The sequence below is a fragment of the Myotis daubentonii genome, chromosome 13, assembly GCF_963259705.1.
Source record: "Myotis daubentonii chromosome 13, mMyoDau2.1, whole genome shotgun sequence".
In the NCBI taxonomy this organism is placed as follows: Eukaryota; Metazoa; Chordata; class Mammalia; order Chiroptera; family Vespertilionidae; genus Myotis; species Myotis daubentonii.
Window position 1 is genome coordinate 16821030 of NC_081852.1, and position 23379 is coordinate 16844408.

Sequence of the window (23379 nt, forward strand, 5' to 3'; positions counted from 1 at the left end):
GCTCTTTGAAACCTAACCTTGGGAATTTTAAATGGCACTCTGTTATCTGAAATTAACCTTATAACCTGCATCGGCTCTAGAAAAGGAAACAATCCCAGAGAAATGGAAATAAAATACCAGTGATTCTGAAAATCCACAATTCTCTAAAATAAAACCAAAGGATTAGGAAGAGAGAGAGAGAGAGAGAGGAGATGAGGAGATAGTTGAGGGTGACGAGGGGTAGTATTTTTCAAATTAGGAGATCCATGACTTAATTTTGATGAATTTTATTTTACAACTGAAGGGTCTAACTTTATACCCAGAGTGTCCACATCTCCTGGAACAGCTACCACCAGGGAGCCATACCCTCGTCTGTTTTTAGTTCAAGAGCTTGTTCAAAAGCCTAGAAGGTTCCAGAGGAAGGCTCTGCCACTGGGACACCCTGCGAGCCTGCGGACGGCTCCACCAGATGGGCCTCACCTTTTAAGAAAATGGACCTGGAAGTGCATAGGTGAAGACACCTGACAGGGGGTCCGCGCAGAGGGGTCTTCCAGAGCAGAACAAAAGGGCCACCCTTGCAGGCGGGGCCCCTGGGTCTAGACATTGTCACTGGCAAAGGCTTGTCAGCGTCTGGGGCTCTATCTTTTTTAACTGTTTCTGTCTTGTCTTTGAGCCTCTCATTGATCATTCTTGCTGATTTATTTTATTTTATTTTTTGTATGTGTGTGTGTGTGGTGCTTGTTTGTCTCCTGAGATTTCTATTTTGTATTTGGAGTGAGTGTGAAAGCGATGACTGGGAAGCAATGACGAGTAATAGCATGTTTTCCTTTTTATGCATTTGCTGCTTTGGAATGTGACTGCTTATAATTAACGTTTAATCTTCTTATAGCAAATGGTTTTCTGCTGCTTGATGACCAGTTTCAGCTTGTTCCTGCATGCTAACAATATGAGATTTTAGAACAATGCATGGTCTCCAGAGGAGCCAGCAGAAACAGTTGCAAACAGTCCCTGAGAAGCGCTGGTTTAAGCTGTCTCCTCCTGAACCCTTATCAAGTAGGAGGTTTAAATCACCCATTATGACGGGCATACCTCTGACAAAACCGTTTCAAAACCATGCCACCCCCACCCTCCCTCCTCTTGTCCTTCAAGATGGTATATATATATAAGAACTTTCCTTCCCTATAAATGTGTCAGATTCTATTATTGAATATGAACCCAAAATGGCAGGATGAAAATGAAAACCAGGGACTGTTGCTAATGAGAAGCATAGCATTTCAGAGTTTGATGGGCTTCTCTTCTGCTACAGCATTTGATTAAAATTTTTTTTCAAAACAATTTATCTACAGTGGAACAAAAAATCATCTTCGTTTCCCTCTTCTGTGTAAATAACAAATCAATATTTCCAGTAAGAGAACGAGGAAAGAAAAAACAAGCGAGGGGTCTCCAAGTTGTACACCGGATCTGGATGCATTTAAAATAACTTTATTTTCCTGTCTTCCGCTGAAGACCTTTCTCCTCTCTTGATTTCGGTAACTGTTGCTTGGGGGTGTCTGGGCATTCACGCCGTACTTGCTAAATACTTCTGATTCAAATGCTATAGTAGAATCCCCCCCGCTCCCTAAAAACCAAGCCCAGGAATGATGTAGACCACACATTGAACAGGGCTGGGGCTGCTTGATGATGATCTGAGCAACTGACTAGCCAGGATGCTAAAAGCACACGTCACTTCAGTGTGAGCCGCGTTCACAGGAATGGAGTTGCTGCTGAAGAGATCTCTCATTCATCTCCCCAGTGCCTGTTCCTCACAATCATAACGTTCCCCCTGCTTGACAAATATACTGGATGGCAAGTCATAAAGGTCTTAGAACAGGACTTGACCCATTTGAGAGATTTAAACCCCTCTTCCTGGTGACTGTTAACATTCAAAGAGGGCAAAGCCACAAGCCATATTTTAAAGGAAGGGTGCAACCATTCTCCACAAAGAAAAAGAAAGGGGGGAAATATGACTTTCCAAATGGAAGGTGTGGACGCAGGGAATGACACCTCCCTTTAGTTCCCGTTACTCTTTGGCCCTGATGCTTGGGATAAATAACAATTCTTCTCCCCCCGACCAGGGAGGGAAGCAGGCCAGTTAGGCTCCGTGGTGAGCAAACTTTTTTGTCTGTTGTAGCTTCACACAGAGGTACAGAAGCTTCTCTCGTTGTACTTACCTGTAAACTGGCCTGGAGGGTAAAGGTGAAGGACATTGAGAGCCACTGCGGTGAGCTCCGGCAAGCTTTTTGTAGGCTTGCGCTTGAGTAGAGTCCCCAGGCAGCAGAACCAACAGTACTAGCTTTAGAAGCACTCTCGGTGCTGGGCGAGTCTCAATCTCTTCCGTGGGAGCTCTTCTTTTATTTCATGTTTCATAATTTTTAATCTATTTTGGCCACGATTTTTTGCATAAGAAAAATGATGATTAACCAACAGCCCGATTGCTTTCTGAATTTGGGGTGGGTGAGGAGAGAAAAGGCGATAGGATTTTCAGATCCTCCCAGCTTTGAGCGGAAAATACGCCACGAGTAGCTGAACGCATCCCAATAGACCAGCCTCTCCGGTGCTCTGGGTGATTTTTATTTTTGAACTGCCTTTAATGTCAACCACGCAGCGTTAGCCTTGAGTAGCTGCATTTCTTATGTGGACAGATTTGGATATTTGTTCTGTCAAGAGTAAATTTAAATTCCTGTAGGCATCACGTCAGCCCACTCTGGGGAAGTTCAGCAGAAGCATCCTCGGATTCTATATTAACACGTAATCGTTTCACATCTAATTTGATGAAAGCCTGTCCCAGGCTCTGCCTAATGCCCAAGAATGGATGGAAATGAGGAAGCCTACATATTAGCTAGTTTTGCATCTTGCAAAAGCCATTTATTGTACCCTGTCAGCAGTTCATTGATTGGCCGTGTGTATATTTTGTCCTCCTGTATTAATTGTGCCGGGGGAAAAATGTCGGTTACATCTTTGCTGTCTATAATGTGCTCTTCCTCTCATCCAAGACGCCAATTGTAATCAGCCTTGCCCTTTTCCTGCAGTCACCCTCTTCACCGAAGGGAGAAAACTCATACACCACAGCCTTGGGGGATTATGAAGGCAATTTATATTTTCGCTGCTTTCTTTTCATTGTACCACCAAACTGTTGCCAACAGTCACTGTGCATTTTTTTTCTGGGTCAAGACTGTTAATGTGAACTAAGACCTGTGTTCAATCCCTTCAGCTCCCTTCCAGCCGCCCTGCTGTGTGACCTTGCCATTAACTACCGCTCTTCCTCTCCTCTCATCCACCATGCGGTTATAGCCAAGATGTCCATCTACAAGAGAATGAGACGGGCATGTTGTTTTGATTGCGGACGTTCTGAGCGTGACTGCTCATGCATGTCAGGCCGTGTGCGTGGTAACGTGGACACCCTTGAGCGAGCCTTCCCACTTTCTTCTGTCTCTGTTAATGATTGCTCCACCAGTATCCGTGCCTGTAAGTTTCACCTGACACACGCAGTTCGGTGTCTGTGCTGTCCGTGGTATCATCCCCGTCTTGTGTCGTGCCCTGTGCTTCTGTCAGTCAGTCCAGCTGATGTCTCCTTCCCCGTGTGACCTCGTCTGTGGTGATATGTCGCCCCAGTTGCCTGTGTCACCGTGTATGTGCCTCCCTTGCCGTCTGCTAACGCATGCTTCTTGGAATAGCGCGTGGGACTGTGATGTTACAGTCTGGTGACAGTCTCCTTCTCCCCTTTAAATAAATATAGATGGAAATTAAGGTGACAGCAAATCAAATTCAATATTAATGCAGAGATGTGTGGAAATGCGTATCTTACTATTTGGGGAAAGCTTAGCCATTGGATTGGGTCGAAGGGGAGGAAGGAAAATGGTATAGCGAGAACAAGCCAGCTCTAGCTGTAAATTCTTTTTAATGAGTTAGACAGTTGCCAAAATACAGCAGGGTTTCAATGCAGAAGGATTTTTTTTACTGTGTCCCCCTAATCTGTACCTCGTCCCCCCAGTGCCAGATTGTGTCCTGTGCTCTGAAAAAAGTGTTCTCCCACCTAGATAAGCTGGTGGAGTCTGGAGCTCCCCTCAAAACGATGACTAATTCAAAGCAGCGTTCCAAATTTATCTTTCATTTTTCCAAAAATGCCGCCCCCTGTTGAAGGTATCTTGTAGCACTTGTGATTCCCAATAACCAAAACCGTAAGCAGCAAACCTCCATGAGTTCCTGGAGTGTGTCGCACGGGCCCTTGGGGTCAGCCTCTTTGGTTGCCTGCACGCTCAGGGCTGTTACAGGGCCCGTGAGGTCCTGAGCTGGCAGCTGATGGAGCTGAGCTGTGCCAGGTTCCTGAGACGGCCCTCATCTCCGTCCCCAGCCGGGGCTTTGCTGGTGCTTTGTGACATGATTCCTAGGCGATGTCCCTGAAAGCTCCCGCTTGTACAGAGCGACGCTGGCAAGGGGGTGCTCCTCCGAGGGCAGGAGAGGCTGTGGTTCCGCATGAGGACCTGGATGCCGTAAATGTAGCTGCAACCTTATCTTCACAGGTTTGGTAGCATAGGGGGCAGAAGACAGTCTTTTTGCGCTTCATCCCTTCCTCTTAAAAGCAACCAACACATTTATCGGTGACCTATTGCCATCTAGGGTCTCCCCTAAGTGTGCAAAGCCGTGGGATTAAACTTCCACCAGCTGGGTTCATTCACACTGGCAGCAAGGATGGAGAGCATTTACCCCCATAGAAAACTTGCCCGCTCACCTGTGCCGACATGGAAGGTGGTCCCAGCCCGGCGTGCCTGGGTGACGGTGACCCAGAGGCCCGAGGGCTGAGCGAGTCCTGACAGCACCGGGTGCAGTGGAGAAGTGCCCGAGGCCAGGTGCTGGTGTCCGTACTGCAGTTCAGGTCTGAGGCGTCATCGGTGCATTGAGCTGTCTTAGCATCATCTGGAAACGTTAGATCTAGGATCGAGAATCATCCTCTCAAACTGGTGATTCACTGCCTCCCGCGAACAGTGCCAAGGGACAAGACTCATTTGTAAAAGTGATAGCTAATGGAGGCTGCCTTGAGAGGGATTTGGGACTGTCTAAGTCAGGGGTCCTCAAACTTTTTAAACAGGGGGCCAGTTCACTGTCCCTCAGACCATTGGAGGGCCGGACTATAGTTTAAAAAAAAAACCAAAAAAAACAACTGAACAAATTCCTATGCACACTGCACATATCTTATTTTGAAGTAAAAAAAAAAAAAAAACGGGAACAAATACAATATTTGTATTTGCATGTGGCCCGTGGGCCGTAGTTTGAGGACCCCTGGTCTAAGTCTTGTCTTGACGTGGCTAAAAAGGAACTTGTTAGAAAGAAGGTCCCCTTTAAAATGTTTCTTACAGATGCCACAGTATGAATTCTTACCCCTTATTCTCATCGTAAGAGTTCTCTCTCGTCCTGTGACACTACCAAGGTGTACTAGGTCACAACCACACAAAGAATGCGTGTGCCTGTTAAGTGTGGCAAGATGCCAGCTTCAGAGACATGAGCTGGGGAGGAGGAGCAGCGGGGTGAGCTGCGGTGGCACCAGTTGGCCACATCACTTTGACTGACCGTGGAGAATGTAACTGTCAGCCACTGGGCTACCCTTTTGCCTAAGGCATAATTGCTGTTTCCAGATAATTGCTGGGCTCTCAAACCTTGGCCAGAGGTTCAGTGGAGGAAAGGAAGGAGCCACTCGGGCTCTGAACTAGGGCTTTGTGGTCATGTCTTGGCCAGGGTCACCCATTCCAGTCACAGCAAAACCTGGGTGAGGCCCATCGTACCCAGTGTGTGTAATTTCCATTTTTCCAGGAGAAGCCATAATTGGAGGGATTTCTCGGCTCTGCAATTTAACCTAAGTGTTGATGGAGGCCAGGAGAAGAAAGCTTGGGGTGGGATTGCCCCGTGCTCTCAGAAACATCCTGTGAGTGAGATTGTTGTCCTTCCTGCCCCTCTGAAATCAGCCCCACCGTGGAAATCAGGGGGCTTCGGGCTGCATGTGGAAGCCTTAACTGGTACTGACAGCTCAGGGGTAGGGGGGTTGCCTCCCCCGTTTCATCAGTCTTTCTGCCGTCGTCACTCCATCAAACAAAAGCAGATTTCATCCATGCCTGTGTGAGACCACTCACCTTTGACCATTAATAATAAGTTAGGAAAACCCATTCCAATTTGAGCCCCTTGATGCGCCCACATAAGCCCTTCTTCTCCAATTAAAAAACGTCTGTCTCTATGTGGAATTCTCCTGGCAGAGCTCCAACAGCAACCCGGCCTTCCCGCGCGGCTGGTGGGTTGGGTGGTGCCCGCTTGACAGAGCTGGTTGACTCAAAGAGCAGTGGTGAGAGCGGGCTTTTCATTAAATATGAGCAGATGTGAAATGTGGAGGGTTTGACAATTAGAAATGGCAGGAGAAGGGCCCTTGAATCAGAGTGAGGTCAGATGGGCGGATCAGATTACTTCTCTTACATTCTTTAGTTGTTCTGAAAATCATTTTGAATTAGTGTCAGCAGAGCCATGATGGGTTTTGCCCTTTGTCTTTTATGCTGGGGCTGTATTGTTTCCCAAGACACTCATTAAAGGTCATTATACGATTACGGAGCCTGCTTTGGTCGCAGTTTCCCCGTTGAGCCAGCGTGCTCCGGAGGCTGCCTAATTCGTTTCTCGCTTGCCTTTCGTCTCCTTCTTTACTCCTTTTTTTTTTTCTTATAAGGGGAAAGATTTCCGTTTTCAAGGGACATTAAATTGAAACACAAAGTCCCATTATGTGTTTTCTGAAGTGGGAAGGGAAGTAGCCGGCTCCCAGAGGAGTGGTAACGTATTAAAGTGTTCACACGGTTTTAGAAATCTGCCTGCCAACAGCAGGACCTGCCTGCTCCGCTCACCTCTCCTCCGAGGTGTGGCCCATTACCGCCCATCGGCTTCTGTTAAGTCAGGGGCTGCTCTACCTGGCGTCGCCTTCTATTCATCTCGCCAGAGATGTGAGGCCAGACGGTGGTGATAAAAAGATCTGCCAAGAGGAAGGAGTCCTTTACACAAGACTTAAAAGACAGTGTCAGAAAAGGAAAGCAGAGTGACCAATGAGGGTTCCACGCAAGGCTGTCCTGCCTGGGGCGAGACTGCGTTGTCCAGGGTGGTAGGCTGGGCGGCGTGCACCTAGCGTCCCTGTATGGTTATTCCGACTTTGTTTCCATTTCAGAGCATCCTTGGAAGGGGTACCAGCTCTCTTGAAACCACTCATAAAAATCTTTTTACAATCAGCTGTGTTCTAGTACCATCAAATATAAAAATATATGTCTAGCAACAGACACACATATCAATATAGATTTAGGTTCCAATCAGTTCCATTTCCCCTCGATAAAATTTTGTAAAATACTCCTTGTTCTTTGTTCAGAACTTACTCTTCTTATTTGTCTTGCCTGCCATCTGATTGCTAAGTCTAACCGAAAGGGACAATTAAAATTATGATGCAGTGACAACACAGGGCCTATTGATTCAAACCTGCTGAGACCGCCTGACAGGATGCTGGCCGCACACCGTCAGTGACCGTGGCATGAACAAATTAATCATGTGCTGGAAGAGAAACAGGCCTGAGACTTGCCCTTGGAAAGAGTTTCAGTTAAAGTACATGTGTGATCGCTCACACCAACCTTTCCATTTACTAATAGTTTAAACCTGCACAATTGCATAAGCCCTTTTCCAAAGCACTGCAGCTAATTTTAAATGGTGCATGACTTTTATTTCGGCTAGAAATTTAATGCAAGGAGGCATTCAACTCCAGTGGTTAGTTTGGGACGAGAAGTCTGATATAATTGGGTTGAAGGGAGACATACCAGAACCAGTTCAGTGTAATCTTGAGTCTTGTCAGATAATAAACAGCAATCAGCATATCCCGAGCAGCCTTTGGTTTGTCCAGGCAGAGAATTAACATCATCAATAGAACTGAAGTCACTTGAGTGAACTAACGGCATTTTGAAGTGCATAACATCAGATACAGGGGGAGCAGTTGGAAATAGCTCTAGGAAGGAAAATGGCCATAGTAGGACACACCCTGTGCTGACAGTCTCCAATGCCTGCTAAAGGGAGATTTAATTTATGCATTTAATATTCAACAGCCTATCATTATCTCATTCCTTTTATGTATAGTTTTGGGTGATTTCCTCCAGCTCCCCAATCCTAAATTTTCTTTGTTTAATTTTCCTTGTTTATTTTACTTCTAGTCTTTCTCCCTCCCCCATCCCTGTCATTCTCTCTCTCTCTCTCTCTCTCTCTCTCTCTCTCTCTCTCTCTCTCTCTCTCTCTTTCTCTCTCCCCCCCCCCCATGACACCCTTTGAATCATACTCTAGCTCTTGAGCTAGCAATGGCCCATGTCCTGCTTTGACCATTTACACTTTGTTTCGTGAAGGGAACACCAGGCAGTCGTTGGCCTGGGCAGCCATGTACCCTTCCCAGGAGACTGATGACATACCGGGAATGGCCTCTTAGGGCACCTTTGTTGGTAGCAGACGAGGCTACAGGAGCCAGTGCCTCTCACTTGATTTTGTGGTGGCCATGTCTAGCAGTGAGCCGACTGGAGCTCTGCCTTCCTACGTGCTCTTGAAGTCAGCATTGTGAGGCAGCAGTCAGGCTTGCGCAAAGCCTCCTGGGAAAGGAATCCCTTAAATTGCCCGTCTCTGATGAACTCCAAACAAACCGGGTTTTCATTCTTAGTAAATAGATGAGTTTTGTTGTTGTTTTTAGTTTAGTGTCCGGTGATGCAGTTGACTTGCATTTTGGGACCTTGTTGTGCCTCCCTCCACTCCCCCCCCCCCCCGGTAATTTTGTGGAATTCTTTAATATTAATATGCTATGAAGTGGCAACACATATAGATCAAAGAGAAAGCGAACGGTAGGCAAATGGCAGCCAATTTTTCAAAAGAAATCCTTTGAAACAGTTGGGAGACAAGAAGTGGAAAGGTCAAGATGAAGACAGAGGAAAGGGTCCGTGGTGTGTACCCCGTCACTTGGACACCTCCCTTTCAGGGACATGCTTTCATAGGTGACTCGGCTCCTCAAGGACAAACTAGGAGAGACATTATCGTGCCAGCAGTTAAGCCGATCAGGGTCCCTATGCAAGGTGACATGGGAATGAGGTTTGTGTTTTTATTCAGGACAGTGGCTGGTTGTCACAATACTCACCCTGACAGCTCCTACCACCAGGCAGCAGATTTTGTCTTACCTCCATGGTGGGGGACAGGTGGCCGGTTAGCTCTCCATCTTCCCCTCCTCCACCATCTCTGGCGACAGGTGCCAGGGCCAGCCCGCCTTTCATCGCGCCCTCTTGTCAAGGCTCTGCCTTGAGCCCGATCCTGACCTTTACTGAATGAAATAAAGTACTGATGAACAAGCAGAGGTTTGAATCAGAGCGGCTGGGAGCAAATGTCAAGTCCATCTCTGCTCCCTCCCCCACCTGTGCCAGGAGCCTGGAGTAGACCCCGTCTGGAGTCTGCAGTGCCTTAGGCTTTATGGGTCTGGGGAGACATAACTTATTAACAAAGAGTTATTAAATTTTTATCAATTTTACAACACAATGTAAATGCCTCCTATGAATCTACATTGTATTCATTATCATTTAAAACGTTAATTAAGTCAAAGTTGCATTTAATTTCTCTCTAAATGGGCCTCTGGGAAGAGGCTTTTAGGAACATCTGTGGGAGCGTGTGGCTCCCGGAGACAGGGAATCCCCCAGCCCGCACTCAGGATAGCCCCCGAGTTGATTGCAATCCCGAGTCTGTGGCTAATTTGTTGTGATGCGATCGGGCATTGTCTCAAATGACTGTCAGACCAATAACGGTGTAAAGCCGCTGGAGAGAGGCGTGGGCGCGGGGCGCAGGCCTCACTGCCTCCCTCCTGGTCCCAGACATGAGGGGCTCATCCACAGCACCTCTGGCCTCAGCACGCCTCTCATGCTCCCTTCTAGCTGGATGCTTCCTTCATCTGAGATGTATGTCTGTCGTCTGGCTCAACCATTTCAAGACATGTGCCAGCATGCTCCTAGGGAAGATCTTACGAGAGAGTGGGGCTCTGACTTGCAGTTAAGCCTAGAAGCAGTGAGCTCAGTGCAGGGTCATGGGAAGCACTTTTACATGGAGCAGATGCAGCGATTATGACCCGATGGTAGTCACTGGTGAGGAGAGAGGCCTACTGAGACCTGCTGAAACTGCTGTCCCCTTCTGAGGCTAGGTTGATGTTTTTGCCTTGTCTAAGTTTAGGCTACTCTGTAGATGGATCTGCTGTTATTGTCCATGCATTCCATCTCCCAGGAGCCCAGGCATTTTACCCGGGGGTACTAGGAAATGGGATAACTGCTGAACTGGGATTCAAGCTCAGAGTAGACTCAGTGGGATCTGTGGTCTTACTCTATGTGATGTACTCTGCCAATACACCGAGGCTATTGTGTACCTGTGTGTGCGCATGTGTACACGTAGACATGTGTGTGTGCTGTTAAATTTAACGCGCATAGCATTTGCTGCATTGCAGGCACTGTTCTATGTTCTTTTCAAATATTAATTGAATCCTTATCATGAGCAGCTGAGGCACCTGTAAACTGCGCGATGTACAGATGAGGCAACCGAGGCACAAAGAAGTTAAATGACCTGCCCAGGGTCACGCAGCAAGTCAGTGTGGGGCTGGGATTTGAAAACAAGCTGGGTGGCTCCACAGGCTGTGGAGTCAGTTGAGTTACACAGCTGAAAATGATCCATAGGCTTGTCTATTTCCGAGGAAGGAGGAAAAGATTAGAATTTCAGTAATGAAGACTCAAGATAATGAGGGCAGTGCTGGGAGAGAGCAAGTTGCAAAGTGCTTGGCTGTGCAAAGGCCCAAAGCTCACCTCCTGCTGGTCAGCCAGGGGAGGATCCCATTGGATATGAGATTCCAGATGTGCCTTGGAGAACAGGAGAGAGTGTTCTGCCAAAGCGTGGCAGTGGGGAGTTCGGGAGCCCCGGCCACACAGCTGGTCGCCCAGTTTGGCTGGCGCTTGAGTCCCGTGCAGCAGGTTTCAGGGAGAGGAGCCCTCAAGGGTAAGCAGGGCCTGTGTGGACAGGGGCTAGGCCATGCGGGTTTTGTTCTTCATCTGAAATACAACAGGAAACACTCAAGGAAGTGATGCCTGGGGCTGTGTTCTGGAAGGATGTCTATGGCAACTGTGGAAGAAGGGACTGGGTCTCAGGGGGCAGTTGAGAGACACCCAGTGTGCGGGTGAAGACCAGCAGAAGGGAGGCTGTGGCCGAAGGAGGCAACACCCAGCCGCTCCGAGAAGCCTTGGGGAGGAAGGCCAAGGCGTGATGGCCAGTCTAGGACTCTGCAGCTGAAGCACATTATCCACATGCAAAGCCAAGAAATTAAAATCTTCGTAAAGAACGTTCAGTTAATAGCTCTGAAGCCATTGAATGCCATTAGTTAAGTTTCATGAGCATAACTCTCCCCAGCTGGCCTGGCAGTCATCGCGATACCTGGGTTGCATCCGCCGCCCCTGGTCCTGTGGATCTGTTCCATCCATTTCCTTCTTCTAATTCGTATTCCTTCTTCCTCCATCACCATTCTCCTCATTTCCAGTGGGATTCACGTCTTCAGTGTGTTGAAGGCGAGAGAGGCCGCAGCTCTGTCGCTGGCATGAATGCCGTTGGCGCAGGCTGGGTGGCACAGTCAAAGCAAGTGGGGGCCGCCAGCTGGGATATGTGACCAGCCCTGAGGGTCTTGGCTCAGGCTGCATGCGGTAGCTTCCGATAGAGCTCCTGGGAATTAGCTTTTGAAACCCCTGTGTATGCCAACAAGACTCCTTTCCTCTCTTCTTTCTCAGGGAGAAAGCACGTCTCTTTACATCTCGGGAGGGGGAGAAATAAAATACTTCGCATCTCATTCTCTGAAAATCCACTGTCGTTTTCAACCATTTACCCTTCTCCAGAGGAAATCCAAAACACATTTCCTGTGAGGCGCTGCCACACAGAGTTCAGGGAAGTCATGTGGCATTTCAAGTCTATGGCACGGTTTCCTCCCAAACCAGCATGCTGAATCACCTAGATCAGTGGTCGGCAAACTGCAGCTCGCGAGCCACATATGGCTCTTTGGCCCCTTAAGTGTGGCTCTTCCACAAAATACCGACTTCTGCGCATGGGCCACGAAGTTTCAATCGCACTGTATGCCCGCACCCGCACCCGCACGTGGTATTTTGTGGAAGAGCCACACTCAAGGTGCCAAAGAGCCGCATGTGGCTCACGAGCCGCAGTTTTCCGACCACTGACCTAGCTAATCAGCGACTCTGCCGTCCCTGCATTTGCTTACAAGAGTTCTGTTTCCCCAGCCTACCATTTCCCCAGGAGGACTCTGAATGGACTAAGAGGAGCAGCATTGTTGGGCCCACATAGTTGAAATCTCAGTGAGAAAGTCCCTTTTGTAAATAGCCAGACAGGGCCTCGTGTGGAGGGAGGTTCTAGACATGCCATAGACTCTGGCTTTGAGAAGACATTCTGATGTCCAGCTCAGATGAGCGGGACGAAGGATCTGGAGAGTCCACAGTGGCCTTTCTTCTCTGAGCAGCTCATGCAGTCCTTCTCCTGAGGAGCTGTCCTGCAATCCAGAAAACAGCAAGAGAAACCCCCCTGGTCTCTCCTAGTAATCCTGAAAGCCCCCACTCCATCCCTTAAACACAGGGGGTGACTCCCACCACGTCTTCCTGGAGCTACAGAGAAAAGCTCTAAGCTCAGCGTGGAGGCTGTGAAGACGCGTCTGCACCGGATGGCCAGCAGCACTGAGAGGCTTTCAGTGAGGTGAGAAAGACTGCTCCTCCGACCAGAGCCTCGCAACGTGGACGGACAGTGAAGAGAGGGGCGTCTGTAGAGACAGCATGACCATCACCTGGGAGTGGAGCTGACAGCTGGCATTAAAGTCATCTCCATTTTGGCCGCTGCCGGCTTTCTGCTTTCCTTCCCTCCAAGGTCAGAAATGTAGCATGCTGGCATCCTGGGTTGGGCTTCATGTGTTGGCAAGAGTACTTGAATAGGAAATGGCCTGAAGGTTCCAGGTCAGTAAATATCAGATGAGTAAAAGAATGAGTAAGTGAAGGGATTCTCAACAATCAGTTAAAGGAAAAGTGGTATGTCAGAAGTAGGAGGGCCCGGATCTGTGATTTTTCCTAAAACTCTCTAAGTGGCTTACAATATACCTATATCTATACATATATTTTATATATATAAAGAACTGGGATAAAAGAAAATTAAGGGGGGAAAGGTAGCAAGAAAATCAAGGACATAACTGAAGGATCTTGAAAATTATCAACTAGTGGGTACAATTCGTATTCTTTGTGAAGGTAGATACTGGGGAAGAAGAAAAGAAGACAAAGACAGAAAAAAAAGTCACAGGCAAAAATTCACCAACATTTCAAGTGAAGAGAGACAAGGGTACATGTGTATGTTCAGCATCTGTCCTAGAAAATCAAGGACTAGTGACATTGCATTCAGTTTTACTAATTTTGGTGAACCTGATCATTTTCCTGTGAGTCAGGGTGGCACAAAAATATTAATGCATCAGGTGAAGCCATTATGAGCCAAGGGGCCCATTTGTCGAGAGCTGTAACCACGTGCAGGTGGCCACGGCGCATGCCCAAATGTGGAGAAACATCAAGGCCACTCCTGACTATTAGGCCCACTGACTCACTCGAGGCAGGCAGATCGGATCCAGCAGCGCCCGTGCCACAGTTCCTCCCACCTAGAGGTGTCCAAAGGCTGAGCGTCTCATTGCCAGGAAGAGCCGTTACTCTCTTTATGCTGCTTGAGGCGAGGGGGCAAGGGGCTTTCTCAATTGCTCGCAGAGACCTCAGGCTGCACCAAGCGTTCTCTTGTTTACCAGTGGGCTTGAATTGCTCTCTGTATTTTGCCAAGCTTGATCTGGCCTTTTCTGCCGTGCAGATGAGTAAATTTCCACATATGGCTTGTAACACATCCAACTGAGAACACAGCCAGCAGGGATGCTTCAAAGCCAAAGCCCTGAACAGGTGTTACTGAAAAAGGAGGTACACTGACCTGCAGAGGGGAGGTGCACAGTGAAGATGGCAGGATGCAACTTGCCAGGAATGCAGACTGCGAGGGAGGGGGTCGGGTCACGTGGCCTGGAAGTCTCGGGATGTGGATTGAAATGTGCAAAGGGCTAGTGTTGGAAGGGCCGCTTCACGGATTTCTTCTGCTAAGGGGAAGATGGGTGTCTGTTCGGCAGACATTCCTGTCTTTTCTCTGATATGCATTAGGGAATTAAATCCTGAAATGGTAGGAAACCACAGAGCAAGGAAAGCCAGAGATGGGGTGGGGTTTGGGAATGTTCTGGGGGCTTTGGAAATCATGCCTAGTACAGGTATGCTTTGGTATGTTCACCAAATGGATGCTCAGTGAATGCCCAGTGCTATAAGAGTAATGCCTTCATCATGCACTAATCTTTATACTTCTCACGGCCCTGGCATCTTCTCACCTAATCTAGGCAAACCCAGAATTGACATCTTGCCTTCCTACCGTAGCACTTTGGGCAAGTTTGAGAAGTCCTCTATTCCTTAGTTTCCCCATGTGTAAGATGGAGATGATAACAGGACCTGTCTCAGAGAGTGGTTGCAGCTGTGACTTAGGGTCTCATCATCCTACATCTTACTGAAACTGCCCCTATGACTTTTCCATCTCTAAAAGGGACATGGAGACAGATAGATACTCAGTGAGTTTCCTGTGTTCTTGGAAGAAGGCAGGAAGCTTGGAGAGCTAGCAAGAGGGGAACAGATGGTGGCGAGAGATGACATTTTTAAAAATTCTATTAAAATTTCTTGCTGGTGGTCTTGATCTCAACCTATCCTTGAGGTCTGGTTGGTGTTGGGACTTCCCATCATCACCTGTCCTAAATTGCTTTATGAAGAGTTGGGCGCTGCTTCTTGTTGATTTTCTCATTAGTGAGATTCGTTCTACGAGTGGGGCCAAGAGTGGGCCCCTAGACTTGACGTGAGAACAGTCTAGAGACGGGCTGAGTGCGTGTTGCTAGGGATTCTGCTCTCCTCTCTCTTCTTCCCTACTGAGGGCAGAGTCCCCTGGATGACCTTTCACACCTATTCACATGCTCAGTGCACTGCCGAGTTCAGGCACTCATTTCTTCTCACCTGCTCTAGCACTGCTACCCTCCAATTAATTATTCTCCCTTGCCACTAAACCTCCACCACATCTATTATTTTAAAACACATATTTGATCATGTTATCATCCTGTTCTGAAGAGGGAAAACAAAAACAACTTTAAATGGCTCCTTGTTTTCAGTAGGACAACCTCCAGCCATGACATTCAAGGCCCTCCACAGTTTGGCCTCAACCTGTGTGTCTAGTTCTGTTTTCCACGTAAGGGTCCTTCATCTAATGGATCTCTACAGATGTCTTGTTTTTGTTATTTAACATATTTCTGTAACTTTTTCCTGTGCCTGTGATTCTGTCCCTATCCTCCTCTGGCTGATGGGAGTCTACCCATCTTTTAAAGTAGGGGTCAGCAAACTGTGGCCCATCGACCAAACCTGGCCTACTGTCTGTTTTAGTAAATAAAGTTTTATTGTACAACAGTCCTGGCCACTCATTTGCATATTGTCCATAGCTGCTTTCAAGTGCAAACAGCAAAGCTAAGAAGTTGCAAATGAAAGCATATGGTTCACAAAGCCCCAAAGACTTACTGCCTGATGTTTACAGAAAAAGCTTGCTGACTCCTGCTTGAAACACAGCTCAGATGCTGTCATCTCCGTGAAGGCCTTTTACTGCCCTACTACCCACCTCAGATCAGAATGGATGGGTCTCTTTCCTGTAATCCTATCACACTTCTTGTAAACCCCGTTCAGAGCGCTTTCCATGGGGAGCTTTTTAGAAGTCAACAACAGACGGCTCTCAATGGTCTTTGGATTCTCAGTATATTGCACCCAGCAGCCAAGGCACACAGTAGGAATTCAACAGACATTTGCCAAATACTAGACACTGGGTTAAAAATGTGTTTCCACAGTTCATTAGGCATGTGTTTTAGGGGAACCCAGCGATCTTTCTTCTTCTTTGTTTCTACCATCTTGAACGAAACGTTTGTTTCTGAACAGCTGCTCCCTGTGGCTGTGGGAGCAGTTTTGAGTAGCTTGATCTAGAATTGATCACCACTTCTTTAGAAGGTGACACATTTCTTCCACCGCTTCTGCTGACAGGCACAGTATTTGGACACTGCAGTGGGTCTGGGATGCAAATGTATTCCCCTTCCATATGTCGTTGGGTATTTGAGTCTGATGGGCAGAAGAGCACGTTGGGAAGGCACGGCTAACCCATTGTTTCACCACATCTGCCTCTCAGGTCTGCACTTCTCTTCCAACTCAAACCAGCTCTTTCATCCACCTGTGACTCCTCATCCATGTGAATTCATCCCAACTTCTCTGGAGGCGGGGCTTGAGCCTATAACTACCCAGGCCCCAGCCATCTTCAGGGACCTTCTCTTGCTCTGCGAATGCACTGGATGATACTCTGGGAGTTAGATCTAGGCAGGGCCAGCCCCCAGCTCAGATCTTGGCAACCCTAAGTTCCACCAGATTCCCCCACACCCTCCACATCTGCCCCCTCCTGGCAACTCTGGCTCTCTACAGCAAGTGGTAACCAGTGCATGTGGGAGATGAAAAGCTTGAGACCCGTGTAGTCTAGTTCCTGGTGGTCCTTCCTAGAGACACTGGGCTCAAAGGAAGCCCCTCAGCATTTGGTGCTCTTTATACATATGCCTTACGTAATGTAGACACGTGGAAGAGCTGAATGTAAAGGGTTTCCGTCGGAAATAAGATGGAACGTGTGTGTGTGTGTGTGTGTGTGTGTGTGTGTGTGTGTGTGTGTAAGGGATACCCTTTAGGTTGCTGCATGAGCAATCTTTATTGTTGTTAGGGATGAAATCTCAATAACTTTCTGAAATTAGTGTGGGCTTCTCATCAGCTTAGTCGGCGCTCACCCTTCCCCTCCCCTTCCTCCGGGCTCTGGAATGGTATCAGCATGTAGTTTTGCTCGCGATCAAATCAGGGCAACATAGGAACTGTCATTTTTCATTTACTGGGGCCCTTTGATCCCATTTGGGGTTTATTTGTTTCAAGTGAAAAATACGAGCCCTGTTGCATACATCTATCCTGAAGAGTACTTTTTTATTTTTTTCTGTTAGAGATCAAATCAGAGTTGTAAGTAGTGTGGTCATTAGTTATCACCACCAGACTTCACAGCCTACACTTTATTTCTGTTCTCACAAAGTCGCCAACCTCCTCTGTTGCATAACGATCCCTCTCCCTCGCAGTGGAGCTATAATATGACTTTCGTGGGCGCCTGGGTGTTAATTTATTTCACAGTTTCCTTTGCAGATATAATCAGAGTCACCTATCACATTCCCGTTCCTTCCTTTTATTGTGTTCCTTTGCTATCTCGTTTGTGTGATCTTTTTCTGCAAATGACAGGTACTGTTTCTCTGCTCACTGTTTCAGTGACTTATATTCTCCAGCACTTCTCTATTGCCATTTAAAAAATATAACATTTTATAGATGTAATCTTAGTTATTTATAACTCAGGTTTTGTTATATGGGAAAATTTCCTAAATGATTCATTGGCTTAGGTACATTTTTTTTAAAGAAAGGTAAAATATTCTTTGCAAAAATATTTTTCTCAAAATTGTAGAGAAGGAAAAGCTCTCAGTACGATTATAATGCATTTTTCCTGACTTTTTTAGTCCATTGAAATATATGAAAATTATGTTTATGTAAGTGATCAAATTGTGGTATTTAATAACACGTTGTTAGAAGCAAAAGAGCAATCCCTTTTGATTTATTTGGATATTTACTGGTTGACTTACAGTGCTTTACATATTAGAATTGGTTTGTCAACAATTAACATTCTAGGTTTTTATATAACCCATACTTCAGGTAACAGAGGATTATTAAACTGCAACCAGTGTGTTAGAAATCTGCCGACTGGTAATAAAATTCTTATGTATAACAGCAGCTGAGAAATACTGCTGTATATTTATGCATAGATTGCAAGATAGATGCTGGCCCACAAACCAGAAGGGCTTGAAATGCAGATCGCCAGCAGGTGGCGCTGCTTTTCTATAAATGAAACCTCCACCTGGCTGTATTCTAGGGACTACTACCATTGCCCCCCTTTCTGCTTTTCTTTTCCAGATTCTCTGTCTCTAAAATGAACGTCTAAAACTGAGGGCCTTTTTTTGTTTTGTTTATTTACTATTTTGAGGAAATACACCTCTACTAAGACAATACCTCTCAATTGCTAAGGTTCTTTAAATCCAACTTGCTTCCCTTAATACTCATTTGGTACCAAGTCCTAGTTCAATAAATGTTACTATGGTTTTTTAAAAAATATATATATTTTTATTGATTTCAGAGAGGAAGGGAGAGGGAGAGGGAGAGAGGAACATCAATGATGAGAGAGAATCATTGATCCACTGCTTCCTGCACACCCCCTATTGGGGATGGAGCCCACAACCCAGGCATGTACCCTGACCTGGAATTGAACGGAGACCTCCTGGTTCATAGGTCGACATTCAACCATTGAGCCATGCCAGCGGGGCTAAATGTTACTATGTTTTTAAAAGGGAAGTACACAAAACCAGATTCTCACCCCTAAGATTGCATTACCCCCAGCATCTGATTACTATGTGGGAAGTCCCCATTTTTATCTAATACTTATTTATACAAGTTAATTCCTTAGGCTTCGTTCTACAACAGGATGAGAGACATTTTTATAATGTTGGGTTATGTACTGGATTAATGTGCCATATAAAAATAATTTTAATGTGATGCTCTTTCGTCAAGATTTGCTTTAGAATCCAGGTTAACCAAAGAGTGTTGCTTTGCGCCCTGGGCCAGCACTAACTTTCTGTCAAACAGAATCAGAGGATTGTTTTGTTTTGTTTAGTTTTTTGTTTTAATAAGATTGTCCACACAAAAAATAATCAGTTCATCAATTTGGGCATCAATGAGGAAAAAAAATACTATTAATGTGGTTCTCTTTTTCACCTCTTTTTTATTCTTTTTATTTTATATTTTAAAGACAAGACTCTGCCTTTTTACTAACTCTTATTTTTATAAAAGATAAAAATAGTCTATCTTCCCCACCCCCCAACTCAGCCTCCTTTCTTTTGGGCCACTTAAAAGTTATAAGGGTCTCAGATAAGAGACCTCTGATACAGGGTGTTGGGTGTAAATGTGTGCCTGTATGGGAGATAGTAGATTTATTGAGATGATGGAAGGGGAGAATTAAAAGGTTTCCCAGGTGACTCATTTATTTTTTTTTCTTTATTAGGTATGACCTACCAGATCATACAGAACTTTGAATGCAAATATTTTACACTTTTTGTAACTTAAAAATTTGAAACCATTCATTTTGATAATCTTATTGGAATTTTCTCTTTTGACTTTTTAAACTTCTTTTAGACACACTACAGTGCAGGTCAAGGATCCACATAATATAATGGACATCCTTACTTTAGTCATTCACATGATTTTGACAGAGAAAATCCTGAAGTGCTGTTGATTCGGTAAAACTAAGGAGTAGAGGATTGGGGAAACATTTCCTTCTCAGTGAGTTCATTTGAAAGCTCGAGTTTTGTTGAGAATCTTTTTTTTTCCCAGACTATGGATTGCAATCACTTTTCTCATTGAAGTCAAACCCTGACGGCTTTCCTCCCGGTTCCCTTTATAGGGGACGGGACCCACTCGAGTGTTCAAACAGGAAATAACCGTCCACAGTCAAGTGTGGATGTACCTGGCTGAGCTGTGAGGCAGCAGCCCTGTGAATTTCACAGGACCCCTTTCCAAGGCCTTAAATAACTTTATTTCCCTGTCAAATACACTCTCCAGAAAAAAAGTGAGACCTCCAGTGGAACTGGACCACTGCCAGGGGCCTCCTGGTTTTTAGTTTCACACACATGTGTGTGTGTCTTATCTGAGACCCTTATAACTTTTAAGTGGCCCAAAAGAAAGGAGGCCGAGTTGGGGGGTGCGGAAGATAGACTCTACCAAGAGGCAAACCACCCACTGCCCTCTTTGAACTTGAGTACTTAAATAGAAAAAAAACACAAAAAACTTTTAGAGGACTCAGATTATTACCCAATAGTTTCCAATTCTGTCATTTGGAGTTTAAACCCTTACACTATCTGTCCCTTATACCCCTGTCTATACCCTTAAATAAATCTTCCTGCTCCAGCCACATTGAATTCCTTACATTTCCCTAGATTAATATTCCCCACCTCCTTGCTTTAGTTCAGGCTGTTCCCTCCACCTAGGACCCCTTGCCTCATTGACTCCGTGTCATGGTTTGAGTGCCCCCAGTGCGCCAGGCCCTGTGTTTGATTCTGGGGATACACAGGCAGGCACAGCTGACATCTTTATCCCTTCGACTCTTGTTTCAAGTGTTAGAATTTTCCCCCGGCCACCCCAGACCTCCTAGCATTTACAAAGGCAGTTCATTTAGCCTTCGCCTGACACTATCCTGTAATACCTTTTAAACTGTTATTCCGTATCACTTGTGAATTATTTTATATATACATATATATAAACAGGGTGTCCCCAAAATGTATACACACCTTAATAGCTGATAGCTCAATTTTGAAAATGAAGTGTATTATAAAAAACTCTTCCCATATAATTATTCAAAGTGTGTGTATACATTTTTGGGGGATATATATATATATATATATATATATATATATATATATATATAAACCAAAGATCTTATATGCATACTAGAGGCCCGCTGCATGCAGCGGTGGGGTCCTCGGCCTGGCCTGCACCGTCTTGCAATCCAGGACCCCTTGGGGGATGTCAGACTGCTGGTTTTGGCCTGATCCCTACAGGCAAGGCCAAGGGACCCCACCACTGCACAAATCCATGCAGCGGGCCTCTAGTATGCATATTAGATCTTTGGTTAATCTCTTCCCACCCTCCCTGCTCTATGTTTTCATGGCTGTGCACTGAGCGTCTGCCCCCTGGTGGTCAGTGCATGTCATAGCTACTGGTCAAACAGTCGGATGGTTGCAGATATATATATATATATATATATATATATATATATATATATATATATATACATATATAAAATGCACTCAGAGGGAGGGTGTCCCTCAGCTCAGCCTGTGCCTTCTCATAGTCTGGGACCCCTTGAGGGATGTGCGCCTGCCAGCTTAGGCCCACTCCCTTGCCGCTGTGCTCGCAGCCATCAGCCCGGCTTGTGACTGAGCAGAGCTCCTCCTGTGGGAGCTCATTGACCACCAGGGGGCAGCTCCTAGGTTGAGCATCTGCTCCCTGGTGGTCAGTGCACATCATAGTGACTGGTCATTCCCGGTTGTTTTGCCATTAGGGTCAATTTGCATATTACCCTTTTATTACATAGGATATATATATCCTATGTGTGTGTGTGTGTGTATATATATATATATATATATATATATATATATGCAATTATCTCATTTCTACCGCTAGACTTGTGCTCTCTTATTGTGTATCTTTTAAAAGATTTTTTGAAAATAGGAAAAGAAAAAGCACTGCCCAGCCCCCACCCTCGAGATGTCTGTCAAATGGGTCTGAGTGGGAATCAAGCATCCTGCTCTCCTGCTCTGCAGTGCTCTGGGAGTGAGCCTGGTAGGAAGTGCTAGATGACTGTATGGACCTGGAGAGCTAGGAGGCCTGTTGCCTTTGGCTGGCTCCTGTGATATCTGTCAGGTAACAGAAGAAAGCATTAAGGTCAGAACCATTACAGATCAGAGCTGCAAAGGTCCTTATATGTAATGAATGCCAGCCCTGGAGGGGCAGTGTCTGGCCAAAACCTCACAATTGGCCCAGGCCAGGACTAGAACCAGGCTCCTCACCATGGGGCTGTGATTCTCCCCTACAGTGCTGCCCCTCGAGCAACTCAGAGATATTCATCAGGATCATCACCAGGGGCTCAGCAGTATGAGGTATTCAGAGATTTGTAAACTGCCAGAGAGGAGCTTACAAGTGTAGTGGGGAAGTAGGACACATGAAATGGAAAACATATTCTAATGCAAAAGAAAGAGATAACAGAGGGGTGTGAGATGGGGTGCCAAGAAAGGAGGGATTCTGTCTTGTTATAGTAATCTGGGAAGGCTACCTGGAGGAGGCAGCCTAACCTGTTTCTTGAAGAGTGGGTAGAATAGGTAGGTGAAAGGAAGACCTGGTGGGAGGGAATAGTGAAGAAGTCAGTGCCCCTTTACCCCATCGCTCCCCTGCCCCTCCCCCATCTCCCATGTGCATGCCCCAATTCCATGACCTCCCACCAGAAATTCAAGGGAAAGAGCCCATCATAAGCAGGCAGCATGGATTTCCTGTAATTTAGAGGGAATGGTGGGGTTTCTCCACATTTCCATCTGATTTTCATTTGTTATTGCCCTGAATGGTCCCAGCCTTCTCCAATTGAGGGTCGTTTAAACATTTTCTGGCTTTTCTTGTTTTTATGACACTTGGCATAGCCTAATTATTTTGACCTGAGCAGTTCATTGGGGCCATATGAAATACGGGACAAAGATGACAGTTGAACAGGATGCAGCGAGTGGAGGGGAGGTGGCGATTCTCATCCTGCTCTGTGCTTGGACACCAGATCTGCTGTTCGGAGCAGTGGGGAGAGAGTGGGTGCAAAGCCAGGAGGCAGCAGACACATTGTGGTGAGGGCCCACTGGCAGAGAGCTCCGGTTTCGTTGATTTTGCAAAGCCCAGATAATGATGATAGGTAACGTTTACCAAGAGCTTGCCAGAAACTCTCATAAGCACTTCTCATGTTTTCAACCCATTTCACAGTAGCCCTATGAAGGATGTGCTCTGATTATTTCCATTTTATAGGTGAGAAAACCGAAGTTGGTAATTTGCCAAATAGCCAGGTTTGGACCCTGCAGTGTAACTTCGGGACCTGTGTGCCTGTTACCTTCCTGCAGCTCATTCTGGGTTGACATTTGTAGAGGGAAGGCCCATATCTTAAAGTCTTTATGTCATTGAGTGTCGCTGGAGCCAGGGCCAGAGGCGTAAGAGGGGTGCCTACCATATGGCTGGGGCGCAGTAAGCAGTGTTGGGGGATTTGACCAGCTGGTAAGCTCGTGCCCCATGAGACAGTTCCTGAAATGGAAGCCCAGCCCTATGCAAGATCTTAAAGCAGAAGTTAGACATCAATATTTCAAGGACATCTTCAGACGGAGAGGTTGTCCCACGCACAGACCCTGTGAACCAGCTGGGGAGTGCCGGGCAGAGCACACCAGGACAGTCCCCGGGCTGTCAGTGTGTGGCCTCCGGTCATCTCCCTCCACCTCACAGC

At 46.3% G+C, this 23379-nt stretch overlaps 1 protein-coding gene across 20 annotated transcripts in view; it reads left to right on the forward strand.

Annotated features, from left to right (window-relative positions):
• Positions 1 to 23379, forward strand: part of KCNMA1 (potassium calcium-activated channel subfamily M alpha 1) — a 704741-nt gene that overhangs the window by 581859 nt on the left and 99503 nt on the right. For 7 of the 20 annotated variants that reach the window (XM_059662282.1, XM_059662260.1, XM_059662261.1 and 4 more), the window contains exon 19: positions 3310 to 3483. The exons of the other annotated variants lie outside the window; for them this stretch is intronic. In XM_059662282.1, coding sequence (XP_059518265.1) covers positions 3310 to 3483 — 174 coding nt within the window. The remainder of the gene's footprint in view (positions 1 to 3309; positions 3484 to 23379) is intronic. 20 annotated transcript variants of the gene reach the window in all.